The sequence below is a fragment of the Dipteris shenzhenensis genome, chromosome 24 (assembly GCF_047967505.1).
Source record: "Dipteris shenzhenensis isolate YYH24624 ecotype China chromosome 24, Dip_SZ_1.0, whole genome shotgun sequence".
NCBI classification, from domain to species: Eukaryota; Viridiplantae; Streptophyta; class Polypodiopsida; order Gleicheniales; family Dipteridaceae; genus Dipteris; species Dipteris shenzhenensis.
Window position 1 is genome coordinate 18,789,967 of NC_141619.1, and position 17,879 is coordinate 18,807,845.

General features: G+C 40.9%; 1 protein-coding gene across 1 annotated transcript; it reads right to left on the bottom strand.

The window, feature by feature from the left end:
* Positions 1 to 329: 329 nt before the first annotated feature.
* On the bottom strand, positions 330 to 3,548 carry LOC147886318 (pentatricopeptide repeat-containing protein At2g13600-like). Its single transcript, XM_087395093.1, has one exon. It carries the CDS (start codon positions 3,546 to 3,548, stop codon positions 330 to 332), a length of 3,219 nt encoding a protein of 1,072 aa, XP_087251219.1.
* Positions 3,549 to 17,879: the final 14,331 nt, after the last annotated feature.

Consider the following 17,879-nt stretch of genomic DNA (forward strand, 5'->3'; position numbering starts at 1 on the left):
CTATAATCTCTTGCAGGTACACTAATAAAACTGCTGCCTCGCTTGCCCAAGCTAAGGATGTAAGTAAGTCTACCAGCACCAACGATCACCACATGATCAAATTTCTTCATACTCAATGTGATGGAGATTATAAGCATCCGCACTTATTGTTTCTTGAGCGTACCTAATCAAGCAGCCCCAACAGAACTTAATGACACAAATGAGCATTCCTGCGGCAGCAGAAATGAGCCCAAAAGCAATGGACAGGCTCTGACTGGGTAGCAAAGCATGTCTTCATTGTCCACATCATCAACACATCCAACCTCCATGCGCCTACTCAAGCTCTGCAACTAGACATGCAAAGCCTCCTGTTGAGGAAATGATGTGTCTCTAGCACTAAATTCATGTATCACATCATCCACCACAATAAAATTGCCACCTGGAACAATCTTCACTCCATTAGCATTCATCACCTTTCTGGCATTCACTATATCATCCAACATACCTGCATTAGTATGGATGTTTGCTAGCAATACATATGGTGCAGAATTCCCTGGATCTAGTGCAAAAACAAAGTTTGCAGCACGTACAGCTCGCTCCAAATCCCCATGAACTCTGCTTGATGAAAGCAAGCTCAACCAGGCGAAACTGATATGTTCAAATGACATGTCGATGATCAAGTTCTCTGCCTCTTCCAATAGTCCTCGGCGCCCAAGAAGATCAATCATGCACACACAATGCTCCACAGAGGGGGTTATGCCATGGTCTCTATTCATGGAGTCAAAGTACCTCCTCCCATCAGCAACCAGACCTGTATGACTGCATGCAGTGAGAAGACAGATGAAGGTAGTCTTGTCTGGCTTGATGCCTTCAGCCTGCATGTGATCAAACAGTTGTAGGGCCTCCTTGCCATGCCCGTTCTGGGCGCAGACTGCAATAAGCGTATTCCATGATACCACATCTTGCAATTGCATCTCAGCAAACACAATCCTTGAATCATCGGGGCTCCCACACTTGCCATACATATTAATGAGGGCTGTCCCCACAACAACAAACGATTCCCATCCGTTGCAAACAACTGTAGCATGGATCATTCGACCCTCTTCTAGAGCTGCCACACTGGCACATGCGTCCAAGACACAGATGAAGGAGATCTTGTTTGGTTTGATGCCTTGAGCCTGCATTTGTTCAAACAGTTGTAAGGCCTCCTTACCATGCCCATTCTGAGCGCACGCTGCAATCAGACCATTCCACGATACCACATTCTGCAGTGGCGTCTCTGCAAACACCTCCCTGGAATCATCCAGCCTCCCACATTTGCCATACAAATTGATGAGGGCTGTCTTCACGACAACATCTGACTCCCATCTGTTGGCAACAACACTAGTGTGGATCTCTCGACCCTCTTTCAGAGCTGCCACACTGGCACACCCATCCAAGGCACAAATGAAGGTAATCTTGTTTGGCTTGATGACAGCTTCAGCCTGCATTTGGCCAAACAGTTCTAAGCCCTCACTGCTACGCCCATTGTGGGTACATGCTGCTATCATCGCATTCCAAGAGACCACATCCCGCAGGGCCATCTCTGCAAACAAAGCCCTTGAATCATCTACACTTCCACACTTGCCATACATGTTGACAAGGGCATTCCCAATAACAATATCCGACTCCCATCCATGGCCAGCTATGTTAGAATGGATCTCTAGACCCTCTACAAGGGCTACCATACTGGCACAAGCATCCAAGATACAGATGAAGGTGATCTTATTTGGCTCCGGAGGCATTTGACCAAACATGTGTAGAGCCTCCCTGCCGTGTCCATTTTGGGTGCAAGCTGTGATCAGCACATTCCAGGAGACCACGTTCGGCAGTGGCAGTGCAGCAAACACAGCCTTCGAGTCATCAAGGCTCCCACACTTGCCATACATATTGATGAGGGCATTGCCCACAACATTATTGGACTCCCATCCACTGCAAGCAATGGTAGTATAAATTTGTTCACCCTCTTCTAGGGCTACCAGACTGGCACATGCCTCTAAAATGCTGATGAGTGTGATATGATTTGGTGTGATGCCTTGGGCCTGCATTTCATGAAAAAGTTGTAGGGCTTCTGTGCAAAGCCCGTTCTGGGCATGCACTGCTATCATGGCATTCCAGGAGACAACGTCTCGCAGAGGCATGTCTCCAAAGACAGCCCCCGAGTCATCTAGGCTCCCACACTTGCCATACATATTAATCAATGCATTTCCCACAGTAACATCAGACTCCCATCCATTGCCAATAATAGAAGCATGGATCTCTTGACCGTCTTGTAGGGCTACCACACTAGCACAAGCATCCACGATACAGATAAAGGTGATATTGTTTGGTTCAATGCCCTCAGCTTGCATTTGACCAAATAGTTGTAGGGCCTCCTTGGCATGGCTGTTCTGGGAACATGCTCCAATGGCAGCACTCCAGGAGACCACATCCCGCAATGGCATATCTTCAAACACAGCCCGTGTATCATCCAACTTCCCACAATTGCCATACATACTTACAAGTGCTGTCCCAACAATAACATCTGACTCCCACCCGTTGCCCACAATAGTGGCATGGATCTCTGGACCCTCTCCTAGCGCTCCCAGGTTGGCACATGCATCCAAAATGCAGATGAACGTGATCTTGTTTGGCCTTATGCCTTCAGCCCACATTGGACCCAACAACTGTAGAGCTTCCTTGCTATCACCGTTCTGGGCACAGGCTCCAATCATGGCATTCCAAGAGACACCATTCCGCAGTGGCATCTCTGCAAACACTGCCCATGAATCTTCCAGGCTCCCGTGTTTGCCATACATACTGACCAGGGCTGTCCCCACAACAACATCAGATTCCCATCCCATGCCAACAATACTAGCATGAATCTCTAGACCCTCTTGTAGGGCTGCCACCTGGGTACATGCATCCAAAATTCCAATGAAGGTGATTTTGTCTGGCTCAAAGCCATTGGCCTGCATTTGATGAAACAACTGAAGAGCCTCTTTGCAATGCCCATTTTGGGAACATGCAGAAATTATGATATTCCAAGAGTACAAATTCCGACAGGCTATGTTGTCAAACACAAGACGTGCACAGTCCAAGTTCCCACACTTGCTGTACATTTGGACGAGAAGGTTACTCAAAAATCTGTTGCCCGCATATCCATGCCTGGCCATGTGTTCATGCACACGTTTACCCTCAAAAAGGGCCTTGGCACTGGTGCAATGGATCAAAAGTGAGGCATAGGTAGTAGCATCTGTCTCTGGACCCAGCTGATCTAGGATTTCCTCATTCAAGCTTTTATGACAACTCTTTTCGGTGCTTGCAAGGCCAGAATGATGGTGACCATCTAACGTATTTATATGACCGCCCTTCCCCTTGCAGGTACCAAATTTCGTATACCTAGGGCTCAGCCTATCCGAGATTGTAGGCGTGCAACACACTAAAGTGCGCGCTTGCCTTCTCTCCAAGGATAGGGACATAATTGCAACATGAGGCATGTCCCATACCAATGCAAAAGCAGGAGAAATGCAAGAGAGGAATACCGCCATTGGACGTGATTTATGCAAATGAAAGAACCCAAACGGCCATTGTTCAGGTAGAGATCGCTATTCATCTCCATCTCTTTCGTGCCTGCCATATTTTGTGTTGCCTTGTCTTTATCACGCACAGCCCTCCTTTCATGGGTCTTCTAAATTTAGGAGTTTGGCACTGATCCCTCTAGCAGTTGCATCCTTTCCTTTAGATATTTTGTGAGGCCTAGTCTGTATCATGCACGGACCTCCTTTCATGAATCTTTTAAATTTAGGAGTTTTCCGCTAATCTCTAAGCTCCGCCTAGCAGTCGTCTCTTCTCCCCCTGTATTGTACCGTTTCGTGAGTCTTCTAAATTAGAAGTTCAACTCCCATCAAGGGTGACTTCCTACAAATTGCATGCTGTTGCTGAGTAAAGTGTTCACAAAAAACTTGCAAACTATATACAATGAACCTGGAACATTTTCATTTTCACTCGTAAAAAACATTTTCTCAATTTTATAAAATCTATAAAATTTAAGGCAATTTAGTTATATTTTAACTGAAATTTTGGCAAATTCTCAAGAAAAACCTTCAAAATTTGAAACCCCAAGTTTTGTGATTTGTTAAGAAAAATGTTTTTTGTGAACACTGGGAGAGAGATGTCATTCAAAATAGAAAGTGTAAAACGTGGCCTAAAATTATTGGAGGGACACTTTTTAAGAAAAGTGTACAGGAGAACTCCCTGCAGCAGTGTTAAACAAGGTGAATGATATTGTTCATAAGGCCTGCCCAAGATCAAAAAAGATAAAAATAATACTCTGGAGATGGTGTGTAAGATGACTACAAGAGATAAAGGAAGGAGAGGGAGAGAGAGAGAGAGAGAGAAGGGGGGAGGGGGGAGGGGAAGAGAGATAGTAGAGACAGGTGGAGGATTTCAAGGGAAAGAAATAGAAAGTGGGGAGTTGGACCAATCATAAAATTAGGAGTTTCAAAAAAGAAAATTCAGAATTTGGCTCTCACTGAACTCACTATACCCTTTCCCCTTGGGGCAGGCCAAAAAGCAAGTGAAAGTGTAAGGAAAGGTGCCCAAAATGGCATCCAAAGAGTGTATAAATTAACCTAATGTTATGGACGATTAACAGGTTGGTGGGAGTGGCTCTAGGCTTAAGGGAAAGATTAAGGGTGGTGTGTAGAGGTCGCTAGATCCTTCTGGCATTGGCACATGTGAGGCGGAGGAAAGCCACAACATGCTTTAAAAGATGTGTTGTGGTGAATTCATGCATCCTCATAGAGATGTGGTGAAGGATGGATTATAAGCACGCCAAGCGATGGGGAAGACCAAGTGCGAGGATGCGAGTAAAGCATCTAGCTCACCGACGTGATGTGTCAGGGGAGAGTGATTTTGAGGATGGACGTGGCAAGGGAGCATTCATGGTTGCAGTTGGCGATGAAGATTGTCTCTGCGACAGAGAATTGCCGAAGTCTGTACTTGGGGCATGCATGCTTATGCGTTGTAGTCGAGGCTTGCATGGAGTGTTGTTTGCATGGCTTCTAATGCATGTCTTTTGGTTCTGTAGGTCGGAAGTATGTGCAAGAGGTAGAGGCAAGCCACCGAGCTCCAGCGGCAAGAAGAGTAGTGGGCCAAAGATTATGGAGCTCAGTGTTACAATAGGCATTGGGGGTGGTGACATTGATGTTTTGCTTCTTGCATGCGTGGAGAAATTCTTCAATGCTTGTTGTATGGCTACTCTCTGTTCAGTCGAGAGAGGTGGTGCTCTCTACTATTTGCACCTGCAAGTGGCGTGTTGTCTGATACAGTCCGTGGCAAAATGATTCAAAAGTTTATCAGATGGGATAAGAAGCGGCCGGTGGGGGAGATAGTCATGTGCAGGGCACTGAAACATAAGAACATGCCTACCTTCCATGGTATGCTTTGATATTGCATCAAAGACGTTGGGTTGCCACACTTCAAAACCGTGGCAGAAAACGTGAGTGCGACGGGATTTGGAGTTAGGTGTCGAATTATATTTTAGGTATGATGCCAACGAGATGAAGAACAAGGTATGTCTCAGCAGTAGCAATATTTTCTATAGGTCTTTTATGTTTTGGAAGTACAAATTAGGGTTTGGAGTGTCATTTAGCAAGTGCCTACTCAAGATGCTCCAGAGTGGCCAATATTACCCCCGTCAGCCTCTTGGGTAATTCCTTTTCATGGTCATGGAATGGATGCAGTCACTATGGAAGGCCATGGTGGCTCCGTTTTCTATTACAGCAAGTAATGTTTCAAGTATTTTGTTCTCTGTGGAACCTATTTGTACACATCCCCGAGGTGACTTTCATGTGAAGGGATTGTTAAAGGGGGAATGGAGGTATTTTGATATTACGCCGCCCAAGTCCACTACGGGCAGAATAGTGGCCCTGTGGATGTTCAAGTGGAACCCGAGCACAGTACTAATGAGGTGATTCCGAGAAGGCCTAGCAAGGAGCCAGTTGTGGTTGAAGAGGGAAGTGAATCCACAAGCAGTACCATCCCCTCCTAATTACATTCCTCTTGTTAAGCCTAGTAGAAATGACATCTATATAGCGTGAAGTCTGGTTTTGGATACCTCTTAGAAGTCTACAATACTCCATAATCAAATGATATGCAATACCTTTGTATCTAATGTTTTTAAGATGAAAATGCACTCTTTTTGCACGACTCCCGAATTGATTTATGATTTTGCCTAATTTATATGCATGATTTTTCTTCCAAAAATTATGGATGGAAGATCATGTTTTGTTTGTGAGTTATGAATTTTTGAACATCAATGAGCCATTAGGCCATTAGAAACATCAACGAGCCATTAGGCCATTAAACACAATTGCCAAAAAACATGACAGGCTAACTAAGCAGGCCAAATAAGTGGTGTCCGAGAGGACACAAGATGGTGAAAATCAGGATGGAATAAATAAACCAGGAGGCCATGAGTGGAGACCCTCAGTTGAACAGGTGCACAAAAGCAATGGCTAAGTATTTAAGGAAAATGCTGGTAGCCTCTTTTTTTTAAAGGAAATTATATGGTGTTTAATAAGAATATATGATACCAGATGCTATGAAAGTTTGTGGCTAAATATGAATTAAAACGAATGCTCCATAAAGCCATTTGTTAAGATATAACTCCTTCTAGTCGAGTGCAAAATAAAATTTTAAACAAGTAGTTGCCAAGAAATACTTAGTAAGAAATAGTTGAGGATTGAATTCAAGTGAAATACTCGCCAATTACTGACATGTTCAGTCGACTCTCTTCCATTTGTAGGACATGTGGCAGCTTTTGAGCTACAAGTAAAAAGGGGAGGGGGGGGGGTGAAGGGTCCCGATCAACCTTCATGAGTGAGCAATGTAAGCTTTGTTGCTTGATAGTCCAGTACTGACCGCTTGTCTTATTAGACCTGCAAATGAAACCATTGAATCAGTCAATTCTTTTTTCCCCCCAGATAGTTTCAATAATTAAGTGAATTTCTATTTTCATTAGTGGTAGAGACCAGTGTCAAAAATACCTACCACTGTTAATCATTGGGCGATAGTTATTGCTTTCTAGGTAAACATAAGAAATAGTCCAAGCAAGAACAGTTCTTTTGACAAGTAAAACACAATGCAATTGCCTTTAATGTGCTTTAACAATGGCAATTTTGCTGGGATAAGCAATATAAATAGGATTGTGACCAGTCCATCATGCTTCAATTGTCCCACAGTAACTACTTGTTGTAGGAGCATTTGTCCAAATATGGTTAAGTTGAGATGCATAAATTGTTAGTGTCACTTTATTTATTAAGTGCAGATTCCATAAATTTCATTAATTGCTCTTGTTTTGAACCTTAATAAGCATGTCAATGTTAAATTCCCTCAATACCTTTTGATTTATATTTGTGCTAAGTATTGCAAGAAGATGCCAAGAGCACATGCCTCTGTTTGATGCATTACAACAACAAATATTGATTGCCTTGGATTTGGTTGAAAATATGCTGTGATTATTTCAAGCCCCTCTACTATGATTACTGCATTTGAGGTTAGCAAAAGCTTATGCTTGTACAGGAGTGATGTGCCCATCTTATCAAATGCCATGATTACAACAAATCTCTTTGTGTTGATGTATTTTGACAAGTTCATTGTTTGAGTTTCATTGAGACAAAATAAATCTAATGCTTGGAGATTGTAATCTGTGTTCACATCTATATGATGCAATTGTAAAGAATGTGTGTTCAATGACTAGATGATGATATGTGTTCGAGCCCATTTTTGCAAGCATGGCACGTCAAACTCCCAAAGTGTTGTACTAGCAAGGAGCCTATACAATTCAGCTACCATGATTGGATCTACATGGAAATGTCTTGCGCTCGATAGTTTCAGAAGGTAAAGATTTTCTTTGGTTCGCACCCTTGAGATGAAAGCGTTGTGTATGTGATGCCGTTCTGTGGCGGGTCGAAGCACAATGCTTCTAGTGTGAAGCCCTGAGCATGATATACAATTCTTGCTGATGCCAATTGAACTTGGTACTATGTTCGAGAGATTGTGTAGTTTATGTTATTTCCTATTTGTATTTCCTTAGTAATTGGAAGTATTCTTGTCCACTATTGCTCAATGTGACTCTCGTACATATGCTTTGTTCATTGATAGGTGTGGGTTCCAATGCAGCGTTTTGAAAATTGTACCCGCATAATTGTTAGTGAATCATACCTTGTTGTACCCCTAAAGTAACCATCAACTCCAATCATAAGGCCACCCATTGAATCATATTTTTCTACATATAGCTTAATCACCATGCCATGTTTCAATTTAATTTCTTTACAAAGCCCATCGGTTATGTTGAGATCATTTAACAATGTTAGTGTTGCAGGGCAATTGTGCTAGCTTTTGTCTACAACAGAGAAAATGTAAGTTTCACCATTTGCTTGCTAGAGTACAACTTAATTATGTGTAGATATTGATTTGACTTGTAGTTCAAACAAGAACCTTACGAGGCACTAGGCAACTAGACACCCTAGTTGGCTCAATGGGTAGCCAAGCGCCAAGCGGTGGAGTTCCGGGTAGCAAGGATGAGTAGTGGGGTGACACTGCATCGGTCTAATAGTAGTTAGTGGTTGAGCGAGGCTCCTTATTAGGAATTAGTAGGCCAGTTGCTAGAACTGCTTAGTATGGAACCAGTCTATAAGTTGTGCTTGTAATTGAGAATGAGTGACTTTTAGCTTGCAGAGTCTTGTATGAGTGATAATTCCAATGAGTTTTCCACACTAGGTTGCTAAATGCATAGTCTAATAGAATATTTCCACTGTGCAAGTCATTGTGAAGCCACCCCTGCACATGCAAAGCCTATAAACCCAAGCAAAGAAGCAGAAGCTCTGGCACGGAAGCCATGGTTTTTCTTATGCGCTCAAAAATATCTAGGCCTATACCTCGACCAAATTTAGAATCCATAGCAACCTCCCATGTTTTACAGGCATGCCATGTAATGGCATTGAAGTCTGACATAAATGCCCAATGTGGTACACCCACTAACATGGCAACAACTCATATCAACACATGATGCTTTACCTACATAGATGCCTCTCTCATAAACTTGCTAGCCTTGCCTCTGTAGGGCCATTGAAATTTTTTGCAACAAAATAATTAGCCGCATCTAATCCCATAACTCCTTGTACTTTTGCTAAAAGACTCTGTCCTTTAGAACCAAAGATGATTCTCTTATCAAGAAAGACTTCATATTTATCATGATGCAACCACACAACATAGCCACTTGTGGAGAAGCCAGCCTCAACAACATTGCCATTGTAGATGATGCAAGAGCAAATTGGTGATCTTGTAGCCTTGCTTGCTTGGTGAGGCGTAGGCCCCATGACACCCAGTTTTTCTTTGGCCACATCAAGTTTCTTCTTAGCTAACACAACCAACTTTGAATGTGACATATGTGCTTTCTGCTTCAACCATATGCGATCCCAAAGAAGCTGCTTCTCACATGGGAATACAATGTCACCAGCACAATTTGTATGCATCTTTATATTCCCTATAATTCTTGTAATCTCTTTGCACAACTTAATTCTCATTTGTTACACTTCCTACTTGAGATTGAAAAATCATTACATCTTTTATTTGCTTACTCTCTTCACAATTCCTTCTTTGAAAGCATCCAACAAAGCACCGTCTTGTTCAAGCTTTTGAATCATTCTATTTGCTGAAGATGTGTAGGAAGTACTTACATAGGTTAGATTACATATTCAGCTAGCTCAAGAAGTGTACAAGAAGGCTGCAAATAAGAAGCGAAAGGATGTACATTATGAGAAGGGAGATTGGGTTCTTTTAAATATTGACAAAAGGCGCATAAAGATAATCCAAGGAAATACCAAGTGTGTAAAGCTAGCAGTTGAATATAATTGACCTTTCCAGGTTTCAGAGATTATACATCCAGAGGGAACTCCAATATCATACAGGTTGACATTGCCTAATAGCTGGGGGATGAAGAATGGTTTCCATGTTAGCATCATGAAGCCATTTAAAGGTGTATCACCGGTGAGGCCCATTGAAGAAGAGGAACCAAAACTCGAAGATGGGGTAGAATTACTTGTTCCAAAATGTATACTATTCCATGAGGTCAGGAGTACTAGGAATAGATAGAGATCTCGATATTTGGTAAAGTTTAAAGGTTATCCTATGGAAGATGGTCAATGGTTTGATAAAGGATTATCCCACCCTTGTTGAAGATTATTTGAAGGCACACAGATGAGGACATCTACTTCTCTAAGCAAGAGGGAATGTCATGACATGATTATTTGTATTAGATCCTAGTGGATCATTCTAGGGAATCTGGCAATTACCCTATGGTTGTAACATTGTAAATTGGTCAATTGGATATAATAAAATATGCACATATGCATTAGGTCCTAGGATGGTCAGGAAAGGGTAGTATTTTGCATGGATATTGCATTAATCAATGGTAGGCATAAAAGAGTCATAGGATAAGGGTAGAATAATAGGGTGTGATCCCAAAAGGCATGAGGGGTTGTATCCTCTTGCATCATTCATGGTGTGTGAGTATGGGCATTTGCATGCATATGGATTGGAGGCTTGCAAAAGAGTCTAGTAAAATAACACTCACGTGAGCACTCCTTCTACCCCATTTGGAGGGCAATGCTTCTCAATTTCTACATCATTCTCCCATACATAACCATCCTACCATGACACCCTCCCCTAGCGAGAAGGAAGAGAACATCATGTTGCCTGCTGTGAACACTCAAAGAGCAAGAGAAACTGCAAAATCAGCTTATTGCATGAGCATGCAAAGTTCTGGGTGAGATTGGGCAACCTAGTGAAAGTAAGAGCATCTTGGCTTTTCTTGATGGACAAGCTCCTCAAAAACTCTATGAGATGGTTGAGAGTACCCATGCATTGGTAAGACAGTTACCTAGTGTTATTAAAACATGGATTAGAACTAACTGGGTTAGGAAGGGGATGAATCTATTAAACATCAGATTTCTAGAAAGGGCTTTTTTATATTCTTGTTTGAAAAGTGTGAGATGGTTGCCAGAGCCCTTCAATATGGGATTTGGACAATTAGGCACTAGCCCCTATATCTGCCAAGGATTTTTCTCCTAATGCTCCTAGATCCACTAGAATCCCTATCTGGGTAGAGCTTTTTGACTTGCCTCTATATTGATGCAATCAATTGCCATTCTTATGCTGTGGTCTAGGAGAGGTGCTAGGAGAAGGGCAGGAGAAATTTATAAATCCTAGAGGAAACCCTTAGATTTGTATCAAGATTAGTATTGCTAAGGAGCTTCCCAAAACCCTGGTCATCCTGAATAGAAATGGTAACACATTCAAGGAACATCCTTTGATGTACAAGAATTTACCCAATTCTTGCTTCCTATGTGGATTATCTAGCCATGTTGTAAAAAATTGTCCTTTGAAGAGGAGTAATCCCAAAGAGGATCCTGCCCTTGCTCAAGGCAACCTACTATTTTAGAAAAATGGGTCCCTAAGACAATGCCTGATACTTCTAGTCAGGAAGTATACAACTAATGCCTCCAAGGTTACTTCAGAAAAAGGGAAGGAGATAGTGCCCATCCCATCTACCTCCAAAAACTCCTTTGAATCTCTTAGGGAGAAGGAGGTTGAGGATGGAGGAAAAAAATCTAGGAGATTGAGGATGATATCATGATTGAAGCTAGTTGGTCTAAGGAGTTTATAGAGGATGTTAATCGAGATGATGCCATGGAAGGGGAGGAGATAAGTGATGAATATTTAGAAGAGTAACAGGGTAAATCTAGTCCAAGAAACAAGGAAACTGATCAAGGTAAATCTTTTACTATGGTGCACAATAAAAGAAGATGGTAAAGCAGCATCCCCACAAGTAAATAGCCCTAACCTTAGGGCTAAAAAGGGGGAAAAAATGCTAGATAAATCTATTACTTTCTTGACTTTCAATGTTATATTATTGATTGATCTTGGTAGAGGTGAGGACATAGTTCACTGGCTGAGAGCTAATTCCCTCTCCTCCACCTTCCTAGCATTTCAAGAAGTCAAGGCAATTGGACCTAGTCTGGAGAGTAGGCTTAAAGCAATTGATAAAAGAAGAAACTGGTACTATACTTCACATGGTGAGGGGACGAGAGATAAATGCCTTATCAAGGGTAAATTTTTTAAATTATCTCCATATATGCTTCAAACTCTACTGCTACAAATAGAAAGACAATGTGGGAATCACTTGCTATTGCAGATGGCAACTATTTTTCTTTAAGTGATTTCAATATGGTGGAAAGGAAGAGTGATAGATGAATGGAAAAGGGTATAGTAATAAGAGGTTTTGAACTAGAGGCTTGGGAAGAATTTAAGGATCAATGTAAGCTAGTTGATGCTCATTTGGAAGGGATTACACTTGGTGCAATAGTCAGGTTGGAGACTATAGGAGGAAGGCTAGACTTGACAGGTTTTACTTATCGTAGAGACTCTTGGGTAGCTTGAGTTCTATGAGGACTCATACTTTCTCCTCTTTATCTTTGTTAGATTACAAACTAGTCTTCCTTTATTGTGACTTTGGATCTGGGCAAAGATGCTCCTCTTGGTTTAAAGTCGACCCAAAGTTATTCTCCCTAAAGAGTATTCAATTCTATGGTAAAGACAATTTGGGAGAATGCCTTTTCTGATTGCAGATTTATTGCAAACTCTTAGGCAATAGTAGTAGAGAACACTCAAAAAGTTCTCAAGACATTAAGGAAGGGCAGGGCCAAAATTAGAGCTCAAAGATTGAGAGCTCAGAGATTGGACAACGTTCAGGAAAGGATCAAGGAATTAGAAGCTTTGGCCAGATTGGGAGACTTAGATGCACAGGCTGAGTTGTTGGCAACCATAAAAGAGCTCAGAAGACAAGAACAAATTGGGCTAAATGACACCAGCTAGGGCCTCGGGTGTCAATACCTTGAGTGATATTGTTTGGTGAGTCCTCTAGTACATAATGATGACTACTAAGTCCCAATATATGTCTGTAGGAAACGGTTCCTCCAACACATAATGATGCATAATAAGTCTTGTGTATCACCAAGTAGTGGTGGCTATGCACTTCTATCCCTAGCCCCACACTCCATACCTATAGTCCCTATTTGTGTTTCATGGGAAGCCATTAATGTATTATCTTCAATTGCAGTAAAGCTAAGTTTTTGGAAGAGTTGATAATTCCATAGCTTCTTTAATATAGACCTCCATTTAATCGCTGGCTAATAAGCTTTCCATACTTCAATGCTCCCTTAAAACTACTACTATTAAATGTCAATGAAAGAGCCAACTAGAAGAAGAGAGCTAATTGCAGGTGCTAGTGGTTGACCCCCAAGTTACTTTGCCTTGATGCTATGTTAGTTGGCCAGTTATCTTCTCAATTATCTATCATCCAATGCATTGAAATTCTTTCCCAGGGCAAAATTTTGACCAATTGCTAAGAGAGACTTGGCATCTCACATGTCCTTCCAATGTGCTAGCCCTTACTATTGAGTTGTTGAGCCACTCTTTAATTGAGCAAAGATAATGGTGGACCATTCTTACTTTTACTTGCTCATAAGCTCCACCATAAACTCATTAGTAGGCTAAAGTCTAGAGTCCCTATCATTCCTTCCACTATTGTCCATGTTAGAGAATCTAAGATAATTTACAGAACCATTTACCCATTTTATGCCATCAAAAAGGAAGGAGGGGAAGGCTCTTATGAATTCACCCATTTTAGAGAGACATTTACCCATTTTATGCCATCAAAAACGCCTTCGTCTTATGAATTAAGAGAGGAATTCATTAGCACTGTCTCCTTAGAGGAGGTCCTATAGTGGAGAGTTGGTGAATTTCCATGAGTAATTATTATTTTTGGCCCTGTAAAGGGTCTATGGAAAGTGCACTAATTTTTGGTTAATCAAATCCAATGTTCAGTTTTTAGTTCAAAAAGTCAAGATGATTTTTTTAATGCAAGATGATATTCGTTTAAGATTTTAGGTTAATGGTAGTTTCGTTTTAGTTTAGTCCCCCCCCCAAAAAAAAAAAGCATACATTTATTAAGAGAGAACCAAAACACAAACTTTACAAGCATGGTGGCCGATTTAATGAGCAAACTGCCCACTACCGACATTGCAAAGTAGCAATCTAAAACCCAACCACACTCATATCCAAAAGCCAACCACCACATTCGAGCCCCCAAGCATCAACAAGACCCACACGGACCCCAAACACCACTTTTTTGCAAACAGACCAAATGATAAGAAAATCCACTGCATGTATGTATGGCCACCAAGCACACACCATCAAAGGCATCTGCTTGGTTTCCCTCAGAAGCACTAACCTCCACTTAGCACAGATATTAAATTGGCCCATCAGCTTGACTGCCTTGATCGAGAACATCCTGCTCTAGACAATCATATAGGACCAAAAAAAATGGAAAGATCTTCAAAGGTCTAGCCATAGAGTGGGCTACAAGGATTGATATTCTTCCATGTCAAACATGGGACACAATTGATTGGCCAATCTTTTAGGATGCTAGCCAAAACTTGAGATGTAAGAGTGTCTTCTTTGTCATTCAACCAGAACTGTTCAACAAACCTAGAATATGCAGTGTTTATGCTTTTTAGAGAGCAGGCTTTGTAGAACCCAACTTTGGAATTATGAGAAATAATTGTGAGTGCTTTAAAAAGTTGGCCTTAGTTCTTTCAATAAGTTGTATATGTTTTTGTATGAGACTTTGCTCTATGCATTTCTAGGGAAAGGCTATTTGAGAGTGTAATTTTGGAGCTATGAGAATCAAATGTGCACATTCTTGTGTAAGAGTACTACCTTGCTTTATGTCTATAAATGTCTTTCAGCCATGCTTCTATTGGGTTTTTTTTGAAGAATTATTTTGGAATTAGTCAAAATAGGTTTTTTGTGGCGGGCTTATGATTTAGCAATGTTTCTTTCCAATGCTTGTGCAAATATATGTGCTGTTTTATGGTGGCATTGCATGGTTGTGGCATTATGAGCATATGTGAGGATGTGAGTTCCATGGGCACAAGGAGGGGGGTGGGGGGCTTGTTTGCTGCATTGTGTTTTAGTATTGTTTCAATTTCTATAAGTCATTGGTGTGCATTGGCTGGTACATGTGTAGGTATGAATTCCCAAAATGATGTAGGTGAATGGAAGAAGCTATTTGTGCATGTCCAAAGAGAAGTAATTTTGATGATTTCTTGCATGGACAATAGAATGATTCAACAGCTTGAACTAGACGATGCTTTATTGGATGCCAAAGAAATCATTGTGAAGAGAGTAAGCAAAGAAAAGATGTAATGATTTTGCAATCTCAATTAGGAGGTGTAACAAATGAGAATTGAGTTGTGCGAAGAGATTACAACAATTATAGGGAATATAAAGATGCATGCAAACTATGCTGGTGACATTGTATTCAGCTTGTGTGACAAATAGCTTCTTTGAGATGGCATGTGGTTCAAACAGAAAGCACATATGTCACATGTGTTAGCTAAGAAGAAACTTGATGCAGCCAAGAAAATCTAGATGTCATGGAGCCTGAGCCTCAAGCACACATGGCTAAAAGATCGCCAACTTGCTCTTGCATCGATTTGCAATGGAAATGTTGCTAAGGCTAACTTCTCCACAAGTAGCTATGTTTGTGTGGTTGCAGCATGATAAATATGAAGTCTCTCTCAATAAGAGAATCAATTTTTCTTTTAGCAAAAATACAAGGAGTTATTGGATTAGATGCGGCTAATTATTTTGTTGCAAAAACTTTCAACAACCCTATAGAGGTAAGGCTAGCAAGTTTTATGAGAGAGGCATCTATGTAGGTAAAGCATCGTGTGTTGGTACGGCCATGTTAGTGGGTGTACCACATTGGGAATTTACGTCCTACTTCAATGGAGGATCATTGCATGGCATGCTCTGTAAAACATGGGAGGTTGCTATGGATTCTAAATTTGGTTGGGATATAGGCCTAGATATTTCTAGGCGCATAAGCAAAACCATGGATTTTGTGCCAGAGCTTTCTTTTTCCACTTGCTTGGTCTTGTAGGCTTTGCATGTGCACGTGTGGCTTCACAATGACTTGCACAGTGGAAATATTTTATTGGACTATGCATCTAGCAACCCAGTGTGGATCAGTATTTTGTGATTAGAGGCATGCAAGATGCATCTAGGGGGGGAGGCTTATTTGCTACACTGTGTTTCATTATTGTTTCAATGTTCTAAAAGTCCTTGGCAACATGTGCATGTATGAACTCCCAACATGATGTAGGTGAATGGAAGAAGTTGTTTGTGCATGTCCAAAAAAAAGTAATTTTGGTGATTTCTTTTATGGGATCAGCTGCCAAAATCCAATGTCCTAAATGTGCAATGGGTGTGGGAAGGACTTGGCCATAGATGATTTCAAATGGTGCCTTGCAGGTAGCAGAATGGGTTGAGTTGATATACGCAAATCTAATAGAGTTAAATATAGTTCCCATAGGGTAGGATTATCATGGACATAACTACATAACAGCTGGATAATAGCTTGGTTAGCTATTACACTTTGTCAGTCAGTCAATGGGTGATATGTAGTGGAGAATTGCAATTTAGTTCCTAAGTTCTCGAAAGGAGCTTGCCGAAACTTGGGATCATTGTCTGATGGGATAGATTTAGGTAATCCATGTAATCTAAAGATTTCTTTAATAATTTAGTGGTTTCTATGGCAATGATGGTCTTCTTACATGGAATGAAATGGGCATGTTTACTAAGTATATCTACAACACTAAAGATTTGCTAATTTTGTGTCCTTGTCTTTGGAAATCCTGACACAAGTTCCATGGTAATATGCTCCCATCTTTCACTAGGTATGGGTAATGGCTGAAGTAATCTTGGTGTCTTACCATGATCACTCTTAACTCTTTGAAAAGTTAAGCATTGTTGGACTAAAGTAGTTATGTGCTTTCTCAATCCCGACCAATAGAAATATCTCTTAATCCTATCAATGGTTCCTCTAATACCTCTATGTCCCGAATAGGGACTTCTATGCATCTCTTCAAAAACTAGGGATCTAAAAGTGGAGGGTACACATATGGAAATGTCCTCTGAGGAGATACCCATCATGAATTGCATATCCCACTAAAGAATTGCCTTGTCCTTGAAGTTACGCATCATAAATAGTCCCAAATTCTTTATCACCTTTGTAGGCTTCCTTCATTGCACTAAGAGATTCTTATCTCACTATAGAGATATAGTTTACACTTGGTCTATGACTAAGTGCATCTGCAACTATGTTCTCCTTACCAAGTTAATATTCTGTCTTACGTTGTCCAAACCCTTGAAGATATTCTACCCACTTGATTTGCCAAGGTGAAAGTATTGGTTGAGAAAGAAAATGCTTAATACTTTGATGATCTGTCTTAACCTTGAAGTCAGATCCATAAATCAGCACTTTGAAGTTTTCAACTTTCAAAGGCTATGGGATATCTCTCTTGCATTACTATAGCTCCAATGGATGTACCACTAGCATCTTTACATATGACTAATAAAGGCTTGTCAAAGTCTAGCAAAACTAACACAAGGCTAGACATTAAAGCACCCTTCAAATTCTCAAAGGAACTTGAATGTCTATCACCCCAATGATACATTGATTGCTTCTTAAGAAGATTTGTAAGTGGTGATGCAATCTTATAGAAATTCAAGATGAACCTCCTATAATAGCTACATAAACCAAGGAAAGATCTTAGTTCATGTACATTCATAGGGACAGGCCATTCCTTTATAACTTTCACCTTGGCTTGATCAACCTGAATTCCATGTTCATTGACATGGCCTAAATATTGTATTTGCTTCTTAAAGAACTCACGCTTTTTTATATT

Coding starts and splice junctions, on each gene's coding strand:
- LOC147886318 (XM_087395093.1), bottom strand. CDS start 3,548: ATGGCGGTATTCCTCTCTTGCATTTCTCCTGCTTTTGCATTGGTATGG.